The sequence below is a fragment of the Poecile atricapillus genome, chromosome Z (assembly GCF_030490865.1).
Source record: "Poecile atricapillus isolate bPoeAtr1 chromosome Z, bPoeAtr1.hap1, whole genome shotgun sequence".
NCBI lineage: Eukaryota > Metazoa > Chordata > Aves > Passeriformes > Paridae > Poecile > Poecile atricapillus.
Window position 1 is genome coordinate 144337193 of NC_081289.1, and position 20027 is coordinate 144357219.

The following is a 20027-nucleotide window of genomic DNA, read 5'->3' on the forward strand; positions in this document are numbered from 1 at the left end:
GCTTAAACTGCAGATACTTTCCAGCACATTACACCGTTATCTACTTGCCCCACGGGTGGACGGCAGCAAAATGTTTGCAGAGGAGAGAACAATTCACACTAGAGAGCAGGGGAAGAGCACTGGGAAGGCACCAGGAGAGAACAATTCGCACCAGAGAGCAGGGGAAGAGCGCTGGGACGGCTCCCCGGAACACTGTTTTTGTGCGTGCATCTGAATCACCGGTATCAACTCTCCTCACCCCACTGGCAGCAGCTACCGGAATTTCAGACACACGGCAGCGCAGGAGAACGGGAGAAGAGTAGGAGGAAGGGCTGAGTGGCTTGGGTTTGACACAGATTCACCTCTGGGAAGCCGGAGCAGCCGTTCCTCGGGGCAGGTCTGCTGCTCCCAGCTCCCAGCCGCGCCCCCAGCTCTACCCAGGAGCGCTCCCCGAGGGCGGCCGGAGCAGGGCCAGCCCGGCTTTCTGCCGCCCGGGGCTCCAACTCCTGTCCCAGCAGCTGGCACAGTGCAAACACCGCGCCCGAACCCCCGCCGCCCTCGAGGGGACACCTAACCCTGCTGCCAGCAGGTGTTTTAAACCCCAGAGAGCTCAGCTTCACACTCCTCCCCCTGCCGTTTTTGTTTCTTTGAGAAAGCACACAGCTGGAGAACATCTCCTCCTTTCAGCACGGGTTCCTGTGCGCTCCGAGCAGGAAGGTCTGCACAGGACCTGAACTGCTCTGCCACCCTGAGCCGCACACACCTCGGGCCAGGGACAGCCCAGGGACAGCCCGGGGACAGCCCGGGGACAGCCCGGGGACAGCCCGGGGACAGCCCGGGGACAGCCCAGGGACAGCCCAGGGACAGCCCGAGGACAGCCCCGGGACAGCCAAGGGACAGCCCGGGGACAGCCCAGGGACAGCCAGGGGACAGCCCCAGGGACAGCCCCGGGACAGCCCAGGGACAGCCCCAGGGTCCCAGTGAGCTGCTCTGCCACCCCAATCCGCACACACCTCGGGCCAGGGCCAGCCCCGGGGTCCCAGGAGCACCTGAAAACCCAGCGGAGGGCAGAGGTGGCCGTGCAGTGACAGGACAAAGCCGACCCCTGCGAGACCCCTCGCTGTTGGGGAGGCTCCTGACCCTGGTGATCTGCCAGAACCCCTCCCGGGAGGGAGAGGGGAGCGCTGCCGGCACAGGAGCGGGGTGATTCCCACAGCCCAGCAAGACGTGTGCTAGATAACATCTGCCCTTTACAGCAATCTGCACGGTGAGAGCGCGCTCTGCGCTCGATACAGCTCAACAAAAAAAATCACCTCGGCAGGCATGGAAAATTCCAGCCCCCACCAAAAGTTAACAACAGAAACAGAGCCCTAAAATCCCTGCAGGACCTCAACAGCGGCTCCTCACCAGGAGCTGCTCCCAGCACCTTTGTTCTCACCAAATCAGTGGATTCCTCTCAAAGCCCACACCCCCACTGTGCCAGCCCAGCCTGAACGCGTTATGTAAAGAGCTATCTACTCAGGAATGGAATGGTAATCAGCGTCAGGCACCCGCTGCTTCTCCCCGGGCCTCAGCCCTTTGAAATAAAGTTCCTGAATCAATATTAAACACGCGTGCTTATGCAACAAGCAAACCCAGAGAGGTTCAGGGATGCAGAGTGGGAAGGAACTGTTCGCAGGGACGGGGTGAGGGCAGGGCCAGGAGGACCAGGTGTCCCTGTGCCGTGTCGCTGGGCTGGGGCCGGGTCCGGCTGGCAGGGCTGTGCGCTGTACCGGGCTCCTGGAGAGCGGGGAGCCCCAGGGGACAGCCCCGGGGGACAGGGGACAGCCCCAGGGGACAGGGGACAGCGCCAGGGGACAGCCCCCAAGGTCCAGCCCCAGGGGATAGAGGACAGCCCCAGGGTACAGCCCCAGGGGACAGCCCCAGAGGACAGGGGACAGCCCCAGGGCACAGCCCCAGGGGACAGCCCCAGGGGACAGCCCCAGGGGACAGGGGACAGCCCCAGGGCACAGCCCCAGGGGACAGGGGACAGCCCCAGGGGACAGCCCCAGGGGACAGGGGACAGCCCCAGGGCACAGCCCCAGGGGACAGGGGACAGCCCCAGGGCACAGCCCCAGGGGACAGCCTCAGGGTCCAGGGAGCGCTGTCCCAGCAGAGACGAGGCGGGGAGCGGTGCGGGGACAGCAGGGTCCCGCTGGGGCTGTGACACCAGGGCCATACACCGGACAGCCAGCCGGGGCTGGGGCCAGCAGCGCGCCCCGGGCTGAGCACCGCGGGGCCGGCAGGCAGCGGCACCGGGGAACGAACCATTCCGTGTTTATAACAGCCTTTGTGCACCCTGGGAAGGCAGAACCAGCACCGTCCTCGGCATCCCGGTGAGGATGCGGAGGCCACAGGACTGAAGAGCCCCACAGAACCGCTGCGGGGGCTTTTCCAGCGGGCGGGACGGCGTGGGGACAGCGGGGGAATGTCCGGCCGGGGCAGGACGGTGCCCGGCCGTTAAACCACAAGACTAAAAAGTTTGGTAGTGGGAGGGGGTTCCTGTTTGGTGTTTTTTGTCGCCGAGAAGAAGCGAGTTAGCGGGTCGGGGACAGGGAGGAGGTGGCGGAGGGGCCGTGAGGGAGGTGAGGATGAGGCGGGGGCCGTGAGGGAGGGGAGGTGTGGAGGAAGGCCGGGCAGCAGGGGAAGGGAGCGGGGGAGGAGCCCGCCGAGGGGCCGGGGAAGGAGCCCGGCACGGTGGGGACGTGCCCAGGGTGGAAGCGGCCGGGAAGGGGCGGGGAGGGAGCCCGGGAGGGGATCCCAGCGCAGCGGGAGCCGGGAGCGGGTGTTACCTGGGCCGCCGTGAGGGGCGGCGGCGGCGGCGGGGGAAGGCCCGGGCCCCCGCCCCCTCCCCTCGGCGCGGCGGGGCGGGGCGGGGCGGCGCTCGCAGGGGCCGGGGGCAGCGGCCGCCCGCTGCCGGCCGCCCCCGCCGCCTCCTGCCCGCGGTGGCCGCGGTGGCCGCGCCGCTCGCGGTTTGTTTGTTGTCGCTGTCGCTGTCGCGGCCGCCGCCGCCGACACGTCCGGGCCGCCGCCGCCGCCGCGCATGCGCCACATCCGGGTCCCGCGGCGCCTGCGCGGCGCGGAGAGCGGCGCGGGCGGGCGCGTTGAGTTTGCGGTTGGCGGGCGCGTTGTGTTTATGGTTGGCGGGCGGCGCGGCGGCGGGCGCGGGGCGCGGGCGGCGCGGCAGGCCGCGGTCCGGGAGGTGGGAAAAGCCCGAGGGAAGCGCAGAAATCCCGGCCCCGCCGCCCCTGGACACACCTGCGGACACGGGAGAGCCGTCCCGCTGCGGGAAACACCGCCGCGCTGCCCGGCTTACACAAAGTTTAAGCGGGAGTGGAATCGGAGAGAAAGGCGCGGCGCTGGGGCGCTGCTGGCCAGCAGCCAGAGAACGCACTGGGAATTGAAACAGTTTGTCTTTATCATCATCCCTCAGGCTCATCCATATTCATCTGCTCCATCCTTCAGCCTTCCTTGGGAAGCCCTGCTGCTGCAGGTTCTCTTTTTGTGCGGTTTTTAACCTCTGACCTGCTGCAGGGTGTGCTGTGGATGGGCTCTTCCCAGGCTCCTGTCCCATCATTTCGGGATCTCTGGATGCTCCTGTGCCGGTCCACAGACGGAGAATTTACTGCTTCTGCACCATTCCATAAGCTGCTTACACAAACTGTCTGTTTTTAACAGTTTGCCTGTGACGCGATGTGTTTATCACATTACCAGTCATAGAAAGTATACGGCGTATTCTGACAGGTTATACAAATAATCTGTAATAATAAATCTTATAAAAAAAATAAATGTGTTATAGAAATAATACATTTTTTACACTGCACAAAAGAAGTTAGAAGTGGGGGTTGTCCTTACTAAAATAGTCGTGATACAAAAAGTTAATCTGTAAATGTGAAAGCCGGTGTTGTCACCTGTAAGGCTGGGCAGTTCCAAGGCCTGACCACCCTTTCCATGGAGAAATCCCTGCTGCTGTCCCCCCTGTCCCTGCCCTGGCCCAGCCTGAGGCCGTTCCCTCTCCTCCTGTCCCTGTTCCCTGGCAGCACAGCCCGACCCCCCCGGCTGTCCCCTCCTGCCAGGGACTTGTGCAGAGCCACAAGGGCCCCCTGAGCCTCCTTTTCTCCAGGCTGAGCCCCTTTCCCAGCTCCCTCAGCCGCTCCTGGGGCTCCAGCCCCTTCCCCAGCTCCGTTCCCTGCCCTGGACACGCTCCAGCCCCTCGGTGTCCATCCTCCAGAGCAGGACAAGGGTCAGCAGTGCCGGTGCCAGCGCAGGGGAACGCTCTGGGCCATGGGGGCGACCCCAAAAATGTGTCCATGGGAACACAACCCCAGGAAATGCTCAGCCCCACAAGAGCAAAATCAGAGAACACTGAGATGGTTTGGATTGAAAGGAACCCTGAAGCCCCTCCAGTGCCACCCCTGCCATGGGCAGGGACACCTTCCCCTGTCCCAGGTTGCCCCAAGCCCTGTCCAGCCTGGCCTTGGACACTGCAGGGATCCAGGGCCAGCCCCAGCTGCTCTGGGCACCCTGTGCCAGGGCCTGCCCACCCTCCCAGCCAGCAATTCCTTCCCAATATCCCAGCTGGGCCTGCCCTCTGGCACTGGGAAGCCATTGCCTGGCTGCTGTCCCTGCAGGCCTTGTCCCCAGTCCCTGGGCAGCTCTCCTGGAGCCCCTTTAGGCCCTGCCAGGGGCTCTCAGCTCTCCCTGGAGCCTTCTCTTGTGCAGGGGAGCAGCCCCAGCTCTCCCAGGCTGGCTCCAGAGCAGAGGGGCTCCAGCCCTGGCAGCAGCTGCGTGGCCTCCTCTGGGCTGGCTCCAGCAGCTCCACGTCCTTGTGCTGTTGTTGCCCAGGGCTGGGGCAGCTCTGCAGGTGGGGTCTCACCTGAGCACAGGGGCACAGGGGCAGAATCCCCCCTCTCCCAGGGACACACCACAGCCCTGCACGCTCCACGTCTCCCCCCCAGCACAAGAAAACTCCCCAAAAAGGCATCCCTGGAAATACATTTTAGAACTAGAATTTACATCTTCCTGCCTCTGTGGAGCTGAGCCCTCGTTTGAACACCAAGCAGAACGGGAAAAGGTGCGTGAAGTATCCCCTGAAAAATGCAACACGTTTTTGCTGAATAAATGGGGATTTCGTCAAGGGGCTGCTGCCACAGCCACTCCAGTAACAACCAAGAATAAACGGGAGTTTAAAAAAATGTTATATTGCCCTATCGAAATTTCCTGCTCTCACTGCTCAGTCATTTATGTCCAAGAATGTAAGCATTGAAAAGCAATATATAATGTTCCTGTTATATATGTAATATATATATATATGTTATATATATAATGCATAATGTTCCTGTTACATATATAATTAATATATATATGTTATATATATAATACATAATGTTCCTGTTATATATATAATTAATATATATATGTTATATATAATACATAATGTTCCTGTTATATATATAATTAATATATATATATGTTATATATATAATGCATAATGTTCCTGTTACATATATAATTAATATATATATGTTATATATATAATACATAATGTTCCTATTATATATATAATTTATATATATGTTATAGATATAATATATAATGTTCCTGATATATATATAATTAATATATATATACGTTATATATATAATGTATAATGTTCCTGTTATATATATAATTAATATATATATCTTATATATATAATACATAATGTTCCTGTTATATATATAATTAATATATATATATGTTATATATATAATGTATAATGTTCCTGTTATATATATAATATATATAAATAATGTTCCTGTGTCTGTCTTCTCCTCCCGGGCCGGTGCAATTGACGTCTCTCCAGGCCAGGATTTGCGCAGCTGTCTGTTCCTGGAGATCCCAGGGATTCCGGGAGGGAGGTGGGAGCTCCAGGTGCGAGGGCAGCCGGACTCTCAGGCCACGCCCCAGCACCTCCCTCTCCGAGGCACAGGGTTAAAAAACCCTAATTAGACAGTTAATGAGCACCGTCTCTTCCCACCTTCAACCAGGGAGATTCCCTCAAACACGAGGGCAGGAGCTGCAGGATGTTCAGCAGGGAAACATCCACATTTCCCAACAACAAATCTGAACTCACCGCGTTAAACTCAGCTCTTAGGAGGGGGAACAAAAGGCTGCTGTGAGCTTTGGGGCAGAATTTTGGTTTATTTCTCTGCCCCCCCGTGCAGCAGAGATGTGTTCAGTGTGAGAGGGTTCCAGCCCTGTGCTCGAGGGTTCCCAAACGTGCCCCACAACGCTCCCATCAGATTCCTGCCCCAAGGTGCCCATCAGTGTGCTGGTGTCGCTCTATTAGGAATGGCTGGGTAGAGATGACACAGGCTCTCATGGAGTTAATCAGGAGAATTTTTTCAGTTTATTGCTTCAGGTCTCTTTATAGACTGATACATGGAAAGTACAGAAAGGAAACTTTTATTGGTTAGTAAATCACTACATTACCGTCACTGGTCAGTGGGGCACAACACCCCCTGACTTTCTCCTGCAAGGAAAACAAGAGACAGACAACAACACCTGCAAGGGCTGTTTTCTGTCCCTGAGGATTGTTTTAATTCTTTCTCATGTTTTTCCCAGGCCACTTTCTCAGGCAGGACTGAGGAGCCATGCAGCCTGTAATTTGTACAGGCACTCTGGTTCAGAGTTAGCATCCATGTGCTGGTGCTTGCCGCGCCGGTGTCGATGGCAGGGGTGCTGTGACTACCCTGAAGGAGCCGTCCTGGAAAGGACTGCCCAGGGGAACAGGCACATCCTCTGCCCGCAGAGTGATCTCAGCTCAGCCACAGCGTGCAGGCGATGCGGAGAGAGAGACTGGAGAGCTGTATGGCATTCCACTGAGAAATGGCCTTTATTGTAGCAGGGCCCTCGGTGAAGGGAGCCAGGGACAGCAGCTGTATGAACTGGGGAAAACCGGGGTATTTATAGGTGTTATAAATGCAAAGGCAATTTTGAGATAAAATCAAAGAGAAATTTATTAATAAACAACATAGGAAAAAACAGAGAGAAAAACTACAATAAAAATGATCAGCGCAGCGCTGGGTGGACAGGACTTACACCCGAGGTGTAGGTTTCCCAAGTCCACGTCTGAGCGCTCTCAGGCTTGGGGTTTTATAGGATTTTTAAGTCCTCAGGCTAAAATTCCGAGCAGGCTCTATTCACCAAGTGTTCTTGATTGTTTGGTGAATAGATTTCCTGGCTTGGAAGAATAGACCTAACTTGTGTCCAGACAGAGTCTCCTCATATGTAAAGAGACTCTGTATGTATTTTAATTTTGGGTTATCAAGGCTGAAGTGGTGTGATCCGGGGTTGGTGCCGATGGAAATCTCGGCGGAGTCTCCCCCTTTGTTTCCAGTGATTGTATCTCCAACACTAGTCTGACAGGTGGGGGATTCAGGACTCGCAGCGGATACTTTTTTTTCTGAGGCTTGTCTTTGTCGACTTTGATTGTTTCACAACCGAGGTCTGCAGAGACGTTGGTCAGGTCCGGAGTTGGGTTCCTCCTCCGAGCTAGTCCTTTTGTTGTCTTTGATGGCTCCCATCCTGCCTATTTTCCGAGTTAATGTTTCTTATCTGGGTGTTGGCTACAATCCTTTTTCTTTCTGAGAAGAGCTCCCAGCCAGGTTTGGGAGGAAGGTTTCTTTTTTTTACATACACATCTTTGGTTTTTATTATTTTAACATATACATCTTATTTATATATCTTTACGAATTTTTATTTACACATAATTTATTACATAGGGGAGGAGAAGGGCGGGGGAAACTGGGATACGTGTATCGGGGTGGATTGATGGGGAGGGAAACCAATGGGGTGTAACAAATTAACATGTTCAACTCCAGGGCCGCTGGGAGTGACACTTTTTCTCTTCACGATATAAAAGTGTCTCACCTAGGGAGAAGCTCTCCAGGGGAGAGCCAAAGTCTCTGAGTTGATCGGTTCCTTGACCCCCTTAGGGCTGACAACAAAACGTGTGTTAGGTTATCCCAGGAGACCTGGGCCAGCCCTAGTCTGGGCCAGAACACAGAGTTCTGGAACCAAACCACCCTCAGTAAATAATTAATGCGCTCCTCCTTACAGGAGAGCCTAGCTCAGTATGAGCCAAGTCTTTTTAAAGTCTGTTCAAAAAAAACCAAAAAACAACTGAAGAAAACCAAACAAAGAACACTTCCAAGCAAAGGTTGTGTTTCTTCTTCTGCACTGGCAGCTGCAGAGCAGGGTGGAACACCCACAGCTGGATTTCCAGCTGGATTCCCCTTCCCAGCTGGATTTCCTTTCCCAGCTGGATTTCCCAGCTGGATTTCCCTTCCCAGCTGGATTTCCTTTCCCAGCTGGATTTCCCAGCTGGATTTCCAGCTGGATTTCCCTTCCCAGCTGGATTTCCAGCTGGATTCCCCTTCCCAGCTGGATTTCCAGTTGGATTTCCCAGCTGGATTTCCTTTCCCAGCTGGATTTCCCAGCTGGATTTCCCTTCCCAGCTGGATTTCCTTTCCCAGCTGGATTTCCCTTCCCAGCTGGATTTCCCTTCCCAGCTGGATTTCCCTTCCCAGTTGGATTTCCCAGCTGGATTTCCTTTCCCAGCTGGATTTCCCAGCTGGATTTCCCTTCCCAGCTGGATTTCCCTTCCCAGCTGGATTTCCCAGATGGATTTCCAGCTGGATTTCCCTTCTCAGATGGATTTCCCTTCCCAGCTGGATTTCCAGTTGGATTTCCCTTCCCAGCTGGATTTCCTTTCCCAGCTGGATTTCCCTTCCCAGCTGGATTTCCCAGATGGATTTCCCAGCTGGATTTCCCTTCCCAGCTGGATTTCCTTTCCCAGCTGGATTTCCCTTCCCAGCTGGATTTCCAGTTGGATTTCCCTTCCCAGATGGATTTCCAGCTGGATTTCCCTTCCCAGATGGATTCCCCTTCCCAGCTGGATTTCCAGTTGGATTTCCAGCTGGATTTCCCTTCCCAGATGGATTTCCAGTTGGATTTCCAGCTGGATTTCCCTTCACAGATGGATTTCCCTTCACAGATGGATTTCCCTTCCCAGCTGGATTTCCCAGCTGGATTTCCAGCTGGATTCCCTTCCCAGCTGGATTTTCCCTTCCCAGCTGGATTTCCAGTTGGATTTCCCAGCTGGATTTCCCTTCCCAGATGGATTTCCCAGCTGGATTTCCAGCTGGATTCCCTTCCCAGCTGGATTTTCCCTTCCCAGATGGATTCCCTTCCCAGATGAATTTCCAGATGGATTCCCGTTCCAGCTGGATTTCCCAGCTGGATTTCCCTTTCCAGCTGGATTTCCAGATGGATTTCCCTTCCCAGCTGGATTTCCAGATGGATTTCCCTTCCCAGCTGGATTTCCAGATGGATTCCCTTTCCAGCTGAATTTCCAGATGGATTCCCTTCCCAGCTGGATTTAGAGCCCAGATCCGGGCTGGGGCTCTCGGCACAGACCACACCACACAGCCAGTATTTCTGTGCTGTGAGGAGCTCCCTTGCCAGCCCTTCCCCTGGCTCCCCGTGTCCACCCTCCCTCCCCTACCAGCCTTACAAAAATCAAAAACAAAAAAACACCCCAAAAAAGGGTTACAAACCCCTTCACATCCCATTTCCCACCCCTTCCTCTTTCCCACAGTGTAAAAAGCTGCCTCTGCAGTTTTAGCAAGTCCTTCCACTGGTAACAGTTAAAAAAAAAAAGGAACTGAACTTAAAGGAACTTTTCCAGAAAGGCAGAAGGGTGTTTAAAATGAGCTATTTGAAGCTTAAAAACAATTTTAAAAAAATCTTCCTTTACACCCCAGAAGTTGTTAAAACTCCCTCACGGTTCAGAGCAGAGTCCTTGTCTGCTGTCTCTGTTTGATCTGTTTGAATGCAGAGGAATTCTGCTCTCTGGTGATCCACAGATGATTAATGGAAAGATAAACTCATTGAGAAAATAGGCGCTTTATGGTCCAACCCTCTCCTGACCGGCACACATGTTCCCATTAATTTAATTCCGCTTTCATTAGCAGCCGGAATGATGAAGCAATTTGGTATCCAGGAGAGTGGAGCGTGGTGAGCAAGGACACACGGGTCTGCTAAGAGAAGAGGCGACTGCAGCTCATGTTCCAAGGCCGAAATGCATTAAATTGGAACTATAGAAATTTTACATCGCCCCAGCGCTGAGCATACTGTGATTCGCTGACACGCCCAAAAGCAATCATCCTCCACATGGAGAGCGAGTGACCTGGCCTTGAGCACAGAGCAAGCAGCCTCCAGCTTCTCCTCTCAGCCCAGGGGAAAGGAACATTTCCTCCCCGGACTTTCCATACAGAACAAATTGCATTAAGATTGCACTGATATTTCAATTGAGCAGCAAAGCCCCCGGGCCTATTACCTGGAGAGGCTCTGACCTCTTGTTTCAGTTTGCTGCTTTCCTCCCTGCCGCTTTTTACCCAAAATGACCTGTTCTTACCCAGGGTTTGGGGCCTGAAGCTTGCTGCCACAGCTGTGTAAGAATCAGGAGTTTTGGGGTGCTCCAGGGAGAAGCAGAGGTAGCAGAGTGGGTCAGGACAACAAAGTTGTTCTTCCCCTGTAAAAAGCCCCAAACAGCTGGAGCCTGCTCAGCTCCTGACCCTACCACAAACAGATAAATAGAGAAAACCCAAATAAATAGAATACAGACAGATAAATCCTGACTCCCACTACACAGAGTGTGGTACCGAGGGTCTCTGCACATGCCATCGAGCTTTTCAAAGAAAAGAAAGACAATTTGTGGGGAGAGAGAGGGTGATCCACAGACTGCCTGTTTTGCACGGTATTTCTGGGAGAAAAACAGAGATCTGTGTGTTTCTGCTCCAGGTCTCATGTTCTTCAAGCCTGCAACTCTCCCCAGTATTACTGTTCTAAGGAATCAAAGCGTCCCTCCACATCTGGAGCACGCCTGAGGTGAAAATGAGCACGTTGCTGTGGTTCGGTTCTGATTTACGGTGAGCACAGGCAAGGCAGGCTCTGTCTGAAGGGCAGGGACACACCGTGGCACTCCATCCTCATCCTCATCCTCATCCTCATCCCCATCCTCATCCTCATCCTCATCCTCATCCTCATCCTCACCCTCATCCTCATCCTCATCCCCATCCCCATCCCATCCCCATCCCCATCCTCATCCTCATCCCCATCCTCGTCCCCATCCTCGTCCCCATCCTCATCCCCATCCCCATCCTCATCCTCATCCTCATCCTCATCCTCATCCTCATCCTCATCCTCATCCTCATCCTCATCCTCATCCCCATCCCCATCCCCATCCCCATCCCCATCCCCATCCTCATCCTCATCCTCATCCTCATCCCCATCCCCATCCTCGTCCCCATCCTCATCCGCATCCTCATCCTCATCCTCACCCTCATCCTCATCCCCATCCCCATCCTCATCCCCATCCCCATCCCCATCCCCATCCCCATCCTCATCCTCATCCCCATCCCCATCCCCATCCCCATCCTCATCCTCATCCCCATCCCCATCCCATCCTCATCCTCATCCTCATCCTCATCCCCATCCTCATCCCCATCCCCATCCCATCCCCATCCCATCCCCATCCCCATCCTCATCCCCATCCTCATCCTCATCCTCATCCTCATCCCCCTCCCCATCCCCATCCCATCCCATCCCCATCCTCATCCCCATCCCCATCCCCATCCTCATCCCATCCTCATCCCCATCCCCATCCCATCCCCATCCCATCCCCATCCCCATCCTCATCCCCATCCCCATCCCATCCCCATCCCATCCCCATCCCCATCCCATCCCCATCCCATCCCCATCCTATCCGCATCCTCATCCCCATCCTCATCCCCATCCTCATCCCATCCCCATCCCATCCCATCCCCATCCCCATCCCCATCCCCATCCTCATCCCCATCCTCATCCCCATCCCCATCCCATCCCCATCCCATCCCCATCCTATCCTCATCCCCATCCTCATCCCATCCCCATCCCCATCCCCATCCTCATCCCCATCCCATCCCATCCCCATCCTCATCCCATCCCCATCCCATCCCCATCCCATCCCCATCCTCATCCCCATCCCATCCCCATCCCCATCCTCATCCCCATCCTCATCCTCATCCCCATCCCCATCCCCATCCCCATCCCCATCCCCATCCCCATCCCCATCCCCATCCCCATCCCATCCCATCCTCATCCCATCCCCATCCCCATCCCATCCCCATCCCATCCCATCCTCATCTCCATCCTCCTGGGGACCATCCTGATCCTCTCACCAGGGGATCGCTGCTCCAGCTTCCCGCAGCACTTCCCAGGGGACACCCAGGGCACCTTTCTCAGCAGCACACGTTTTGCTGCAGATCACCACATTCAGCTAAAATTCGGGAAACTCCAGCTTGTTTTGAGGTGGGGGGCACAGGGGACAGAAGCCGGGTCTGTGTGTCCTCCCGTGGAGGGAATAAAGTCACTGCAGGAACAGGCTGGGCACGGGCAGGTGACATTCCCCCACAGGGGCATTTCTGCAGACACAGACGTGCTTCTGCCAGGGATATTTATCCTTCAAAACGCACTTGGAGGGACAGTTTAATAAAGACTCCCTGCCCTCTGCCTCTGGAGCGTGCCTCCGGAACGCTACTGGGTGGGAAAATGCAGTGCTGATCGAACTGCTAAGAGTAATTCAGTGCTGGCAGGAAGCCTAAACTTCATTTATTGATGAAACAACTTCACACGCAGCTGGGGAATGAGAAGAGCCGCTGCACTTGAGCAGAAGTTACAAACCCTCGGCAGGGTCTCAGTGCTTTATTAACTTCAGGGACACAAAATGCTGCCTGGGGGGGTGGCAGAGATGTTCCCCGAGGTTTTTAAGGGTCAGGACAGCCTCGTGAGGGTGCACTGAGCCAGGTGATCCAGCCCTGGGAGAACCCCGGCCTCTGGGGAGTCTGTCACTTGTGGATTCCCTCCAGGTGCCAGGTGTTGGAGCATCCTACAGAAACAACACAACTCCCTGCAGTTGGCAGTTCTGAAGAGCTCACCTGGGCACCAGAGGCTCTGCTGTTAACCTGCAGTGCTGGGCCACCCCACCCCGTCCCCACAGACAGCTCAGAGGGACAGCAACACCCTCTGCACCGTGCCATTGCCATCTCCCCGGATTTCACTTTGTCACTGCCATCTCACCTGTGGGCACAGAGTCCCAGATTTTCATGTTTTAATTGGAATCTCTCTGGTCACAAAGTCTCTGGTCTCTGGACTTCACTTTGTCATTGGGATCTCATCTGTGGGCACAAAGTCCCCAGATTTCACGTTTTAATTGGGATCTCTGTGGTCACAAAGTCCCTGGATTTCACTTTGTCACTGGGATGTCTGTGGGCACAGAGTCCCAAATTTTCACATTTTAATTGGGATCTCTCTGGTCACAAAGTCCCTGGATTTCACTTTGTCACTGGGATCTGTGTGGTTACAAAGTCCCAAATTTTCATGTTTTAATTGGGATCTCTGTGGTCACAAAGTCCCTGGATTTCACTTTGTCATTGGGATCTCTGTGGGGACATAAAGTCACATTTTCACCTTGTCACTGGGATTTCTGTGATCACAAAGTCTCCAGATTTCACATTGTCACTGGGATCTGTGTGGTCACAAATTCCCCAGATTTCACTTTGTCACTGGGATCTCTGTGGTCACAAAGTCCCTGGATTTCCCTTTGTCACGGGGATCTCTGAGGTCACAAAGAGTCACATTTTCACTCTGTCACTGGGATCTCTGTGGTCACAAATTCCCCAGATTTCACTCTGTCACTGGGATCTCTGTGGTCACAAATTCCCCAGATTTCACTTTGTCACTGGGATCTCTGTGGTCACAAATTCCCCAGATTTCACTTTGTCACTGGGATCTCTGTGGTCACAAAGTCCTTGGATTTCCCTTTGTCACTGGGATCTCTGAGGTCACAAAGAGTCACATTTTCACTTTGTCACTGGGATCTCTGTGGTCACAAAGTCCTTGGATTTCCCTTTGTCACTGGGATCTATGATGTCACGAAGTCTCCAGATTTCCCTTTTTCACTGGTATCTCGATGGTCATGAAGTCCTCGGCCAGCATCACCTCCTGGCCATCCAGCAGGGCCTCGGCCTGTCCCTTGAGCAGCTGCATCTCGGCGTGGCCAGCTCTGTACCGCTGGCTGAAGTGTGTCAGCACCAGCCTCTTGGCGCGGCACTGCCGTGCCAGCCGCGCCGCCGTGCCGGGGGTGCTGTGCCCGCGCTCCCGCGCCTTGTCCTGCAGGCTGTCCCCCAGCGTGGCCTCGTGCACCAGCAGGTCAGCCTGCTGGCACAGCCGCAGCGCCGCGCTGCCCAGCGGCCCCGAGCAGTCGCCCAGCACGCAGATCTTCCTGCCGGGAACGGGCGGCTCCAGCACGTCCTCGGGGCGCAGCGTGGCTCCGCTCTCCAGCACGACGGCAGCCCCGCTCTTCAGCCGCCCGTACAGGGGGCCTGGCTGGACGCCTGGCAGGTAAAGGTAAAGTGTCACACTCGTTATGTTACTGTACCAGCTTCAGCTGTCTCACACAACTCAGTATAAAAGTCAATTGGTATTTCACGTTTCTGGTAGGAATTAAGAGCTCGTGGCCGTAGCGGGAAGGGTGTTTGGAGAAAATCCTAGAATGGCTTGGGTTGGAAGGCACCTCAGAGCTCATCCTGCCATGGGCAGGGACAGCTTCTGCTGCCCCAGGGGGCTCCAGCCTGGGCTTGGACACTTCCAGGAACGGGGCAGCCGCAGCTGCCCAAGGAAATTACATAAAAAACCCCAATTTTATAGCTGGAATGAAAGTCAGTAACTGGCCATGTGTTCTCCTGAAAGCCACGCTGAGCTGTTTAAACACTGGCACCTGAGAACTTTGTGGCTGCTCCCAGCATGAAAGGGGTCTGTGGTATTCCCACACACCAGCTCAGAGTGCTGCACGGCGCCAGAGGGGAAAACCGAGCCAGAACAGACAGCAGCACCTCCCATCTGCTACAACCCGCAGGAAGCTGGGCAGAAAAGAGGCAGAAAGAGGAAAAATAAGTCAGAGTAGCTACCGAGGTCTTTCAGTTTCTGCACGTTGAGCTTCCCAGGCCGGGGCTTCTCTTCCAGCACGAAGCCGAAGGAGGGCACGCGGTGGAAGAGGCGGAACGCTCTCACAACCAGCTGCTCGTCCTCCACCAGCAAGTAGGAGTCTTCTACTGGATCCAGGTGCAGAACTCTCCCTGGAGGGCCCTGAGGAAGCGCCTCAGCCCTGTCCAAGCCAGAGAAATCCTTGAATTCCTCTGCGGGGCACTGGTCCCGCGTGGGGACCAGCTCGTGGACGGTGTAGGGGAAGAGGAGCTGTGAGTGGGACAGCTCCAGGCTCCTCCACAGGAAGCTCCGTAGCCCCAGTGGCCCGTAAATATCAACGGGGGCTTTGCTGGCATCGGGGCTGCTCTGCAGGCTGAGCGTGCACAGCAGCCCAGGAAGCCCAAAGATGTGGTCGCCGTGAAGGTGGGTGATGAAAATCTTGGTAATTCTGGCTGTTGATTCAAACGGGAAAGGACAAAAAAGACAGGAAAATAAACAATGTAACTGCTCAGAAATGGCTCGGCAAGACTCTTCAAATAAGGAAGGAGGGAAATTAACAGCAGTGTTTAACAAAGAAATCCCAAAGCAAAGGGTATTTCTGTCCCCATCCATCCCTGCCACAGCAGGTTTATTTTGGCCTGATATGGAAAGAAGAGGCTGCAGAGATGCAGGTTTGGGCTCCTCCTAAGCCAAGCACTCTTCTACAAACACAGCATGGGACTGGCTGGTGACATCTGCCTCGTGAAGTGCAAAGAAGAGCCGGGAAGCATTTGACCTTAAATCCTACAGGAAAACTCTGGACTAACGGGAAACACAATGAGGAATTCGTGTCGCTCCTCCTTTCGACTCCAGCCCACGGAACGAACAAAACCAAAAATAACCAAAACCAAACCAGCACGCAGTTTTGACTTCAGAGCTTTTCAAGAGGCAGGAGCCCCACCGTTGCTGGCTGGTTTGTTTAAAACAAGAGAAGAATTGCTCTGTAAAAGTCTGGGCTTCTGTTTGTGCCTGAGCTCCTGGCTGCGCTGGGCTGGAAGAGCCCAGAACTCTCTCTTGTTGCAGACACATCTCCTTTACCCAGGCTGCTGAGATCCCCCCCTCCACACAGCACCTGCTGGGACTGAGACAGAGGAATGACACAATCCCCTTCGTTTCAAGACAAACTCAGTTTAAAAAAATCATAGAAATTAGTCTATCTACCTGCCATTAAATTCCCTGAGAGGTTTTGGAGGAGCAGGGGCTTGTGCTCTTGTTTGTAACAATTCATCTTCACTCCTTGGGAGACAAAAGTCAGCTCCTGCCGCTGAGGAGAGTGAGAGCACAGCGACTGGAGGCGAGCTTTGTTTCTGATTTGTTTGCCAAACCGTAAAGGTTACCCCCGCACACCCAGCCTCGCTGGAAAAGAAACATTTACCCCCAGGAAGGCTCACCGCAGGTTTGGTCTACAAACAGCAAACCGCTCCTGTTTTAACCTGCTCTGCCCGGGAAGTTAATGCAGTCTGTCTCTGCCGAGGGGCAGCCAGAGATTGCTGCAGAGCAGGTTGGGCAGCCCCCGCCGCTCTCCCTTCCTTACCCTGCCAGCTGCCGGGTGAGCACAAAGCGCTCGATCTCCCCGAGCTTCTCCCCTGCCCTGCCCATGGGAACGGCACAAACCTGCTCGCAGGTGGCTCCTCATCAGCTGTGTCTGCGTGCCCTCGCCGCAGTCGAAGAGCCAGCACTGCCCTTCCCTGCGCAGCACCAGCGCCGAGGCGCCCCGCGCCGGGGTCGGGTGGGCAGCGCCCGTGCCCAGGAAGGTGATCTCCAGAGACATCCCCAGGGTGGGAAACACCTGGAACACAGATTGGAGCCGCCAGGCAATCATCCCTGCTCCCTGTGACAGGGACAGCACCCAGGGAGCGGCTGGAGCTGTGCCAGGGAGGTTCAGGTGGGATATCAGGGCAAGGTTCTTCCCCCAGAGGGTGCTGGCACTGCCCAGGCTCCCCAGGGAATGGTGACATTCCCGAGGCTGCCAGAGCTCCAGGAGCCTTTGGACAGCGCTGCCAGGGGTGCCCAGGCTGGGATTGTTGGGGTGTCTGTGCAGGGCCAGGAGCTGGACTGGAGGATCCTGGTGGCTCCCTCCAGCTCAGGATGTTCTGTGATTTGATGTATTTATGCAGGGAAACCAACAAAGATTTAAGTGAAGGCATCTTCCACAGCTCAATGTGAGGATCAAATTCCCTTTCCCTTAAAACATAAAACCCCCCTAGAGCAGGATTTGACTTTCAGACAACACCTTATTTACAAGCAGAGATTTCCTTTTTATGTTCCTGGAAGACTGTAAACACACAGCCCAAGCACGAGCCCTCTGTGGGTTACCAGAGAAAACAGCCCTATCCAGTTGGAACAGCTCTAATCTCTAACCCCACCATTATTTATTTCCTCTGAGCTCTTTAAACGCTGAGTTTTCCTGCCTGGGCCTTCCCTCTAGGAGCCTTTTCAGGATGGCTTTCAGCGAACAGTCTGTGCTGACATTCAAACACCATTCACAGATTTCAGGAGCGAGCAGCCCCGAGACGCAGAGGGGCAAGGGTCACTGCCCCCACCAGAGCCAGGGGTGACGCCAGGGCACAGCTGTGCCACCCCAAACATCTGCTCATGTCTCTGTGACCATGAGGATGAGAGCCAGGCTGGTCTGCAGGGCCGGGCAGCCTCTGGACAGCTGTGCCAGGACATCCACGTGGATGGACATCCCACACGGACAGCCCTCTCACCTCACAGCGTGCGCTTCCTCCAGCCTTAGTCTGCCCAGAACCTGCTCCTGCCTTGTTTTCACAAGAATTTAAAACTCCAGGTGCCTTAACACCTCAAGATAGCTTTCAAAATAATTTCTCAAGTTCAGTTGTTTGTAGAGGAGTTTCCACAACCTTCTGGTTTGTTTTTTTTCCTGGCTGGGAGGGTGGGCAGGCCCTGGCACAGGGTGCCCAGAGCAGCTGGGGCTGGCCCTGGATCCCTGAAGTGTCCAAGGCCAGGCTGGACAGGGCTTGGAGCAGCCTGGGACACTGGAAGGTGTCCCTGCCCATGGCAGGGGTGGCACTGGATGGTTCTGAGGTCCCTCTAACCCAAACCATCCTTCTGGATTCTGGAATTCCAAAAGGAAGAACTCTCCCCCCAGGTGGGCTTGCAGGGTCCCCCCAGGTGAGCCAAGGTGCAACCTGACCTTGGGGGCTCGGGATCGATGGCTCACATCCATCACAAACCAAGATGAAGAAATAAACACTGCAAATGCAAATATTTGCATTTTCCTTCTCCTCAGTGTAAAATCATAGAATCACAGAATAATTGAATAGTTTGGTTTGGAAGGGACGTTACAGTCCGTCTTGTTCCAACCCCCTGCCATGGGCAGGGACACCTTCCAGTGTCCCAGGCTGCTCCAAGCCCTGTCCAGCCTGGCCTTGGACACTGCAGGGATCCAGGGCCAGCCCCAGCTGCTCTGGGCACCCTGTGCCAGGGCCTGCCCACCCTCCCAGCCAGCAATTCCTTCCCAATATCCCAGCTGGGCCTGCCCTCTGGCACTGGGAAGCCATTGCCTGGCTGCTGTCCCTGCAGGCCTTGTCCCCAGTCCCTGGGCAGCTCTCCTGGAGCCCCTTTAGGCCCTGCCAGGGGCTCTCAGCTCTCCTGGAGCCCCTTTAGGCACCGCCGGACCGACCCTCCCTTCAGCACCCCGGCTCCGCCCGCGCTTCCCGGCCCGGTGTCGCGGCATGTGGGAGCACGATGGGGTCCGGGACACGGGGATGGGCTCTCGGGACACGGGGAAGGGCTCTCGGGACACGGGGAAGGGCTATCGGGACACGGGGAAGGGCTATCGGAGCCCGGGGATGGACCACCGGGGCTCCCGGGGCTCTCGGGGCCCGCTCCCGGCCTTACCTCCCGTGTCAGGCGGGGCCGGCGCGCGGGGCGGGGCCGTGAGGGCCGTGAGGGCAGAGCCCGCCCTGCCGGCCGCGCTGCCGGGAAAGCGCGGCGATAAATTGTTTCTTGGAATTGATTATATGGAAAAAGAGCGAGCGCTGGAGCTGCAGCTGGGTCAGGGCAGCCCCGGCTGGGGATGAGCAGAGGGAGCAGCCCTGGGAGAAGGACCTGGGGGTGCTGGGGGGGAGAGCTGGACCTGCCCCAGCCCTGAGCCCCCTGCCCTGGGCTGATCCCCCAGCGTGGGCAGCAGGGGAGGGGGGATTCTGCCCCTGTGCCCCTGTGCTCAGGTGAGACCCCACCTGCAGAGCTGCCCCAGCCCTGGGCAACAACAGCACAAGGACGTGGAGCTGCTGGAGCCAGCCCAGAGGAGGCCACGCAGCTGCTGCCAGGGCTGGAGCCCCTCTGCTCTGGAGCCAGCCTGGGAGAGCTGGGGCTGCTCCCCTGCACAAGAGAAGGCTCCAGGGAGAGCTGAGAGCCCCTGGCAGGGCCTAAAGGGGCTCCAGGAGAGCTGCCCAGGGACTGGGGACAAGGCCTGCAGGGACAGCAGCCAGGCAATGGCTTCCCAGTGCCAGAGGGCAGGCCCAGCTGGGATATTGGGAAGGAATTGCTGGCTGGGAGGGTGGGCAGGCCCTGGCACAGGGTGCCCAGAGCAGCTGGGGCTGGCCCTGGATCCCTGCAGTGTCCAAGGCCAGGCTGGACAGGGCTTGGAGCAGCCTGGGACACCGGAAGGTGTCCCTGTCACGGCAGGGGTTGAATTGGATGATCTTTAATGTCCCTTCCCACCCAAACCATCCTCTGATTCCATGATTCTAGAAAAACACCATAAAAATCATCACATCCAACCATTTACAAAGCCCCTTGGCAAAGGGCCTTTTCCAATCCTGGAAGATCAATCATTTTTGGTTTGGTTTTTGTTTGGGTTTTTTTTGTTTTTTTTGGGTTTTTTTGCTTTTTTTTTGCTTTTTCAGAATAAAAACCATCAGGTACAACTTAGG

The 20027-nt window shown here is 55.4% G+C and overlaps 2 protein-coding genes across 9 annotated transcripts in view; both read right to left on the reverse strand.

Annotated features, from left to right (window-relative positions):
- SMAD4 (SMAD family member 4) overlaps window positions 1-3732 on the reverse strand; it is a 72294-nt gene extending 68562 nt beyond the window's left edge. For 3 of the 4 annotated variants that reach the window (XM_058864516.1, XM_058864515.1, XM_058864513.1), the window contains exon 1: window positions 2811-3732. In XM_058864516.1, coding sequence (XP_058720499.1) covers window positions 2811-3457 — 647 coding nt within the window. In that variant the 5' untranslated portion in view covers window positions 3458-3732. The remainder of the gene's footprint in view (window positions 1-2810) is intronic. The other variant, XM_058864517.1, reaches the window with a different exon arrangement.
- A 6036-nt stretch (window positions 3733-9768) lies between these two features.
- ELAC1 (elaC ribonuclease Z 1) lies at window positions 9769-19006 on the reverse strand. 5 transcript variants are annotated; one of them, XM_058827843.1, is made up of 5 exons: window positions 18991-19006; window positions 16741-16915; window positions 15072-15539; window positions 12285-14498; window positions 9769-10948 (listed from the first exon to the last, which is right to left on the reverse strand). In XM_058827843.1, exons 2-4 carry the CDS (start codon window positions 16895-16897, stop codon window positions 14035-14037), a joined length of 1089 nt encoding a protein of 362 aa, XP_058683826.1. In that variant the 5' UTR covers window positions 16898-16915; window positions 18991-19006; the 3' UTR covers window positions 9769-10948; window positions 12285-14034. The 5 variants fall into 5 exon arrangements, with proteins under 5 accessions (XP_058683826.1, XP_058683822.1, XP_058683825.1 ...); XM_058827839.1 differs by lacking the exon at window positions 18991-19006 and adding an exon at window positions 16288-16390 and having other exon boundaries at window positions 15072-16207; window positions 16741-16866; XM_058827842.1 differs by lacking the exons at window positions 16741-16915; window positions 18991-19006 and adding an exon at window positions 16288-16730 and having other exon boundaries at window positions 12285-13572; window positions 13617-14498; window positions 15072-16207.
- Between the last annotated feature and the right edge of the window lie 1021 nt (window positions 19007-20027).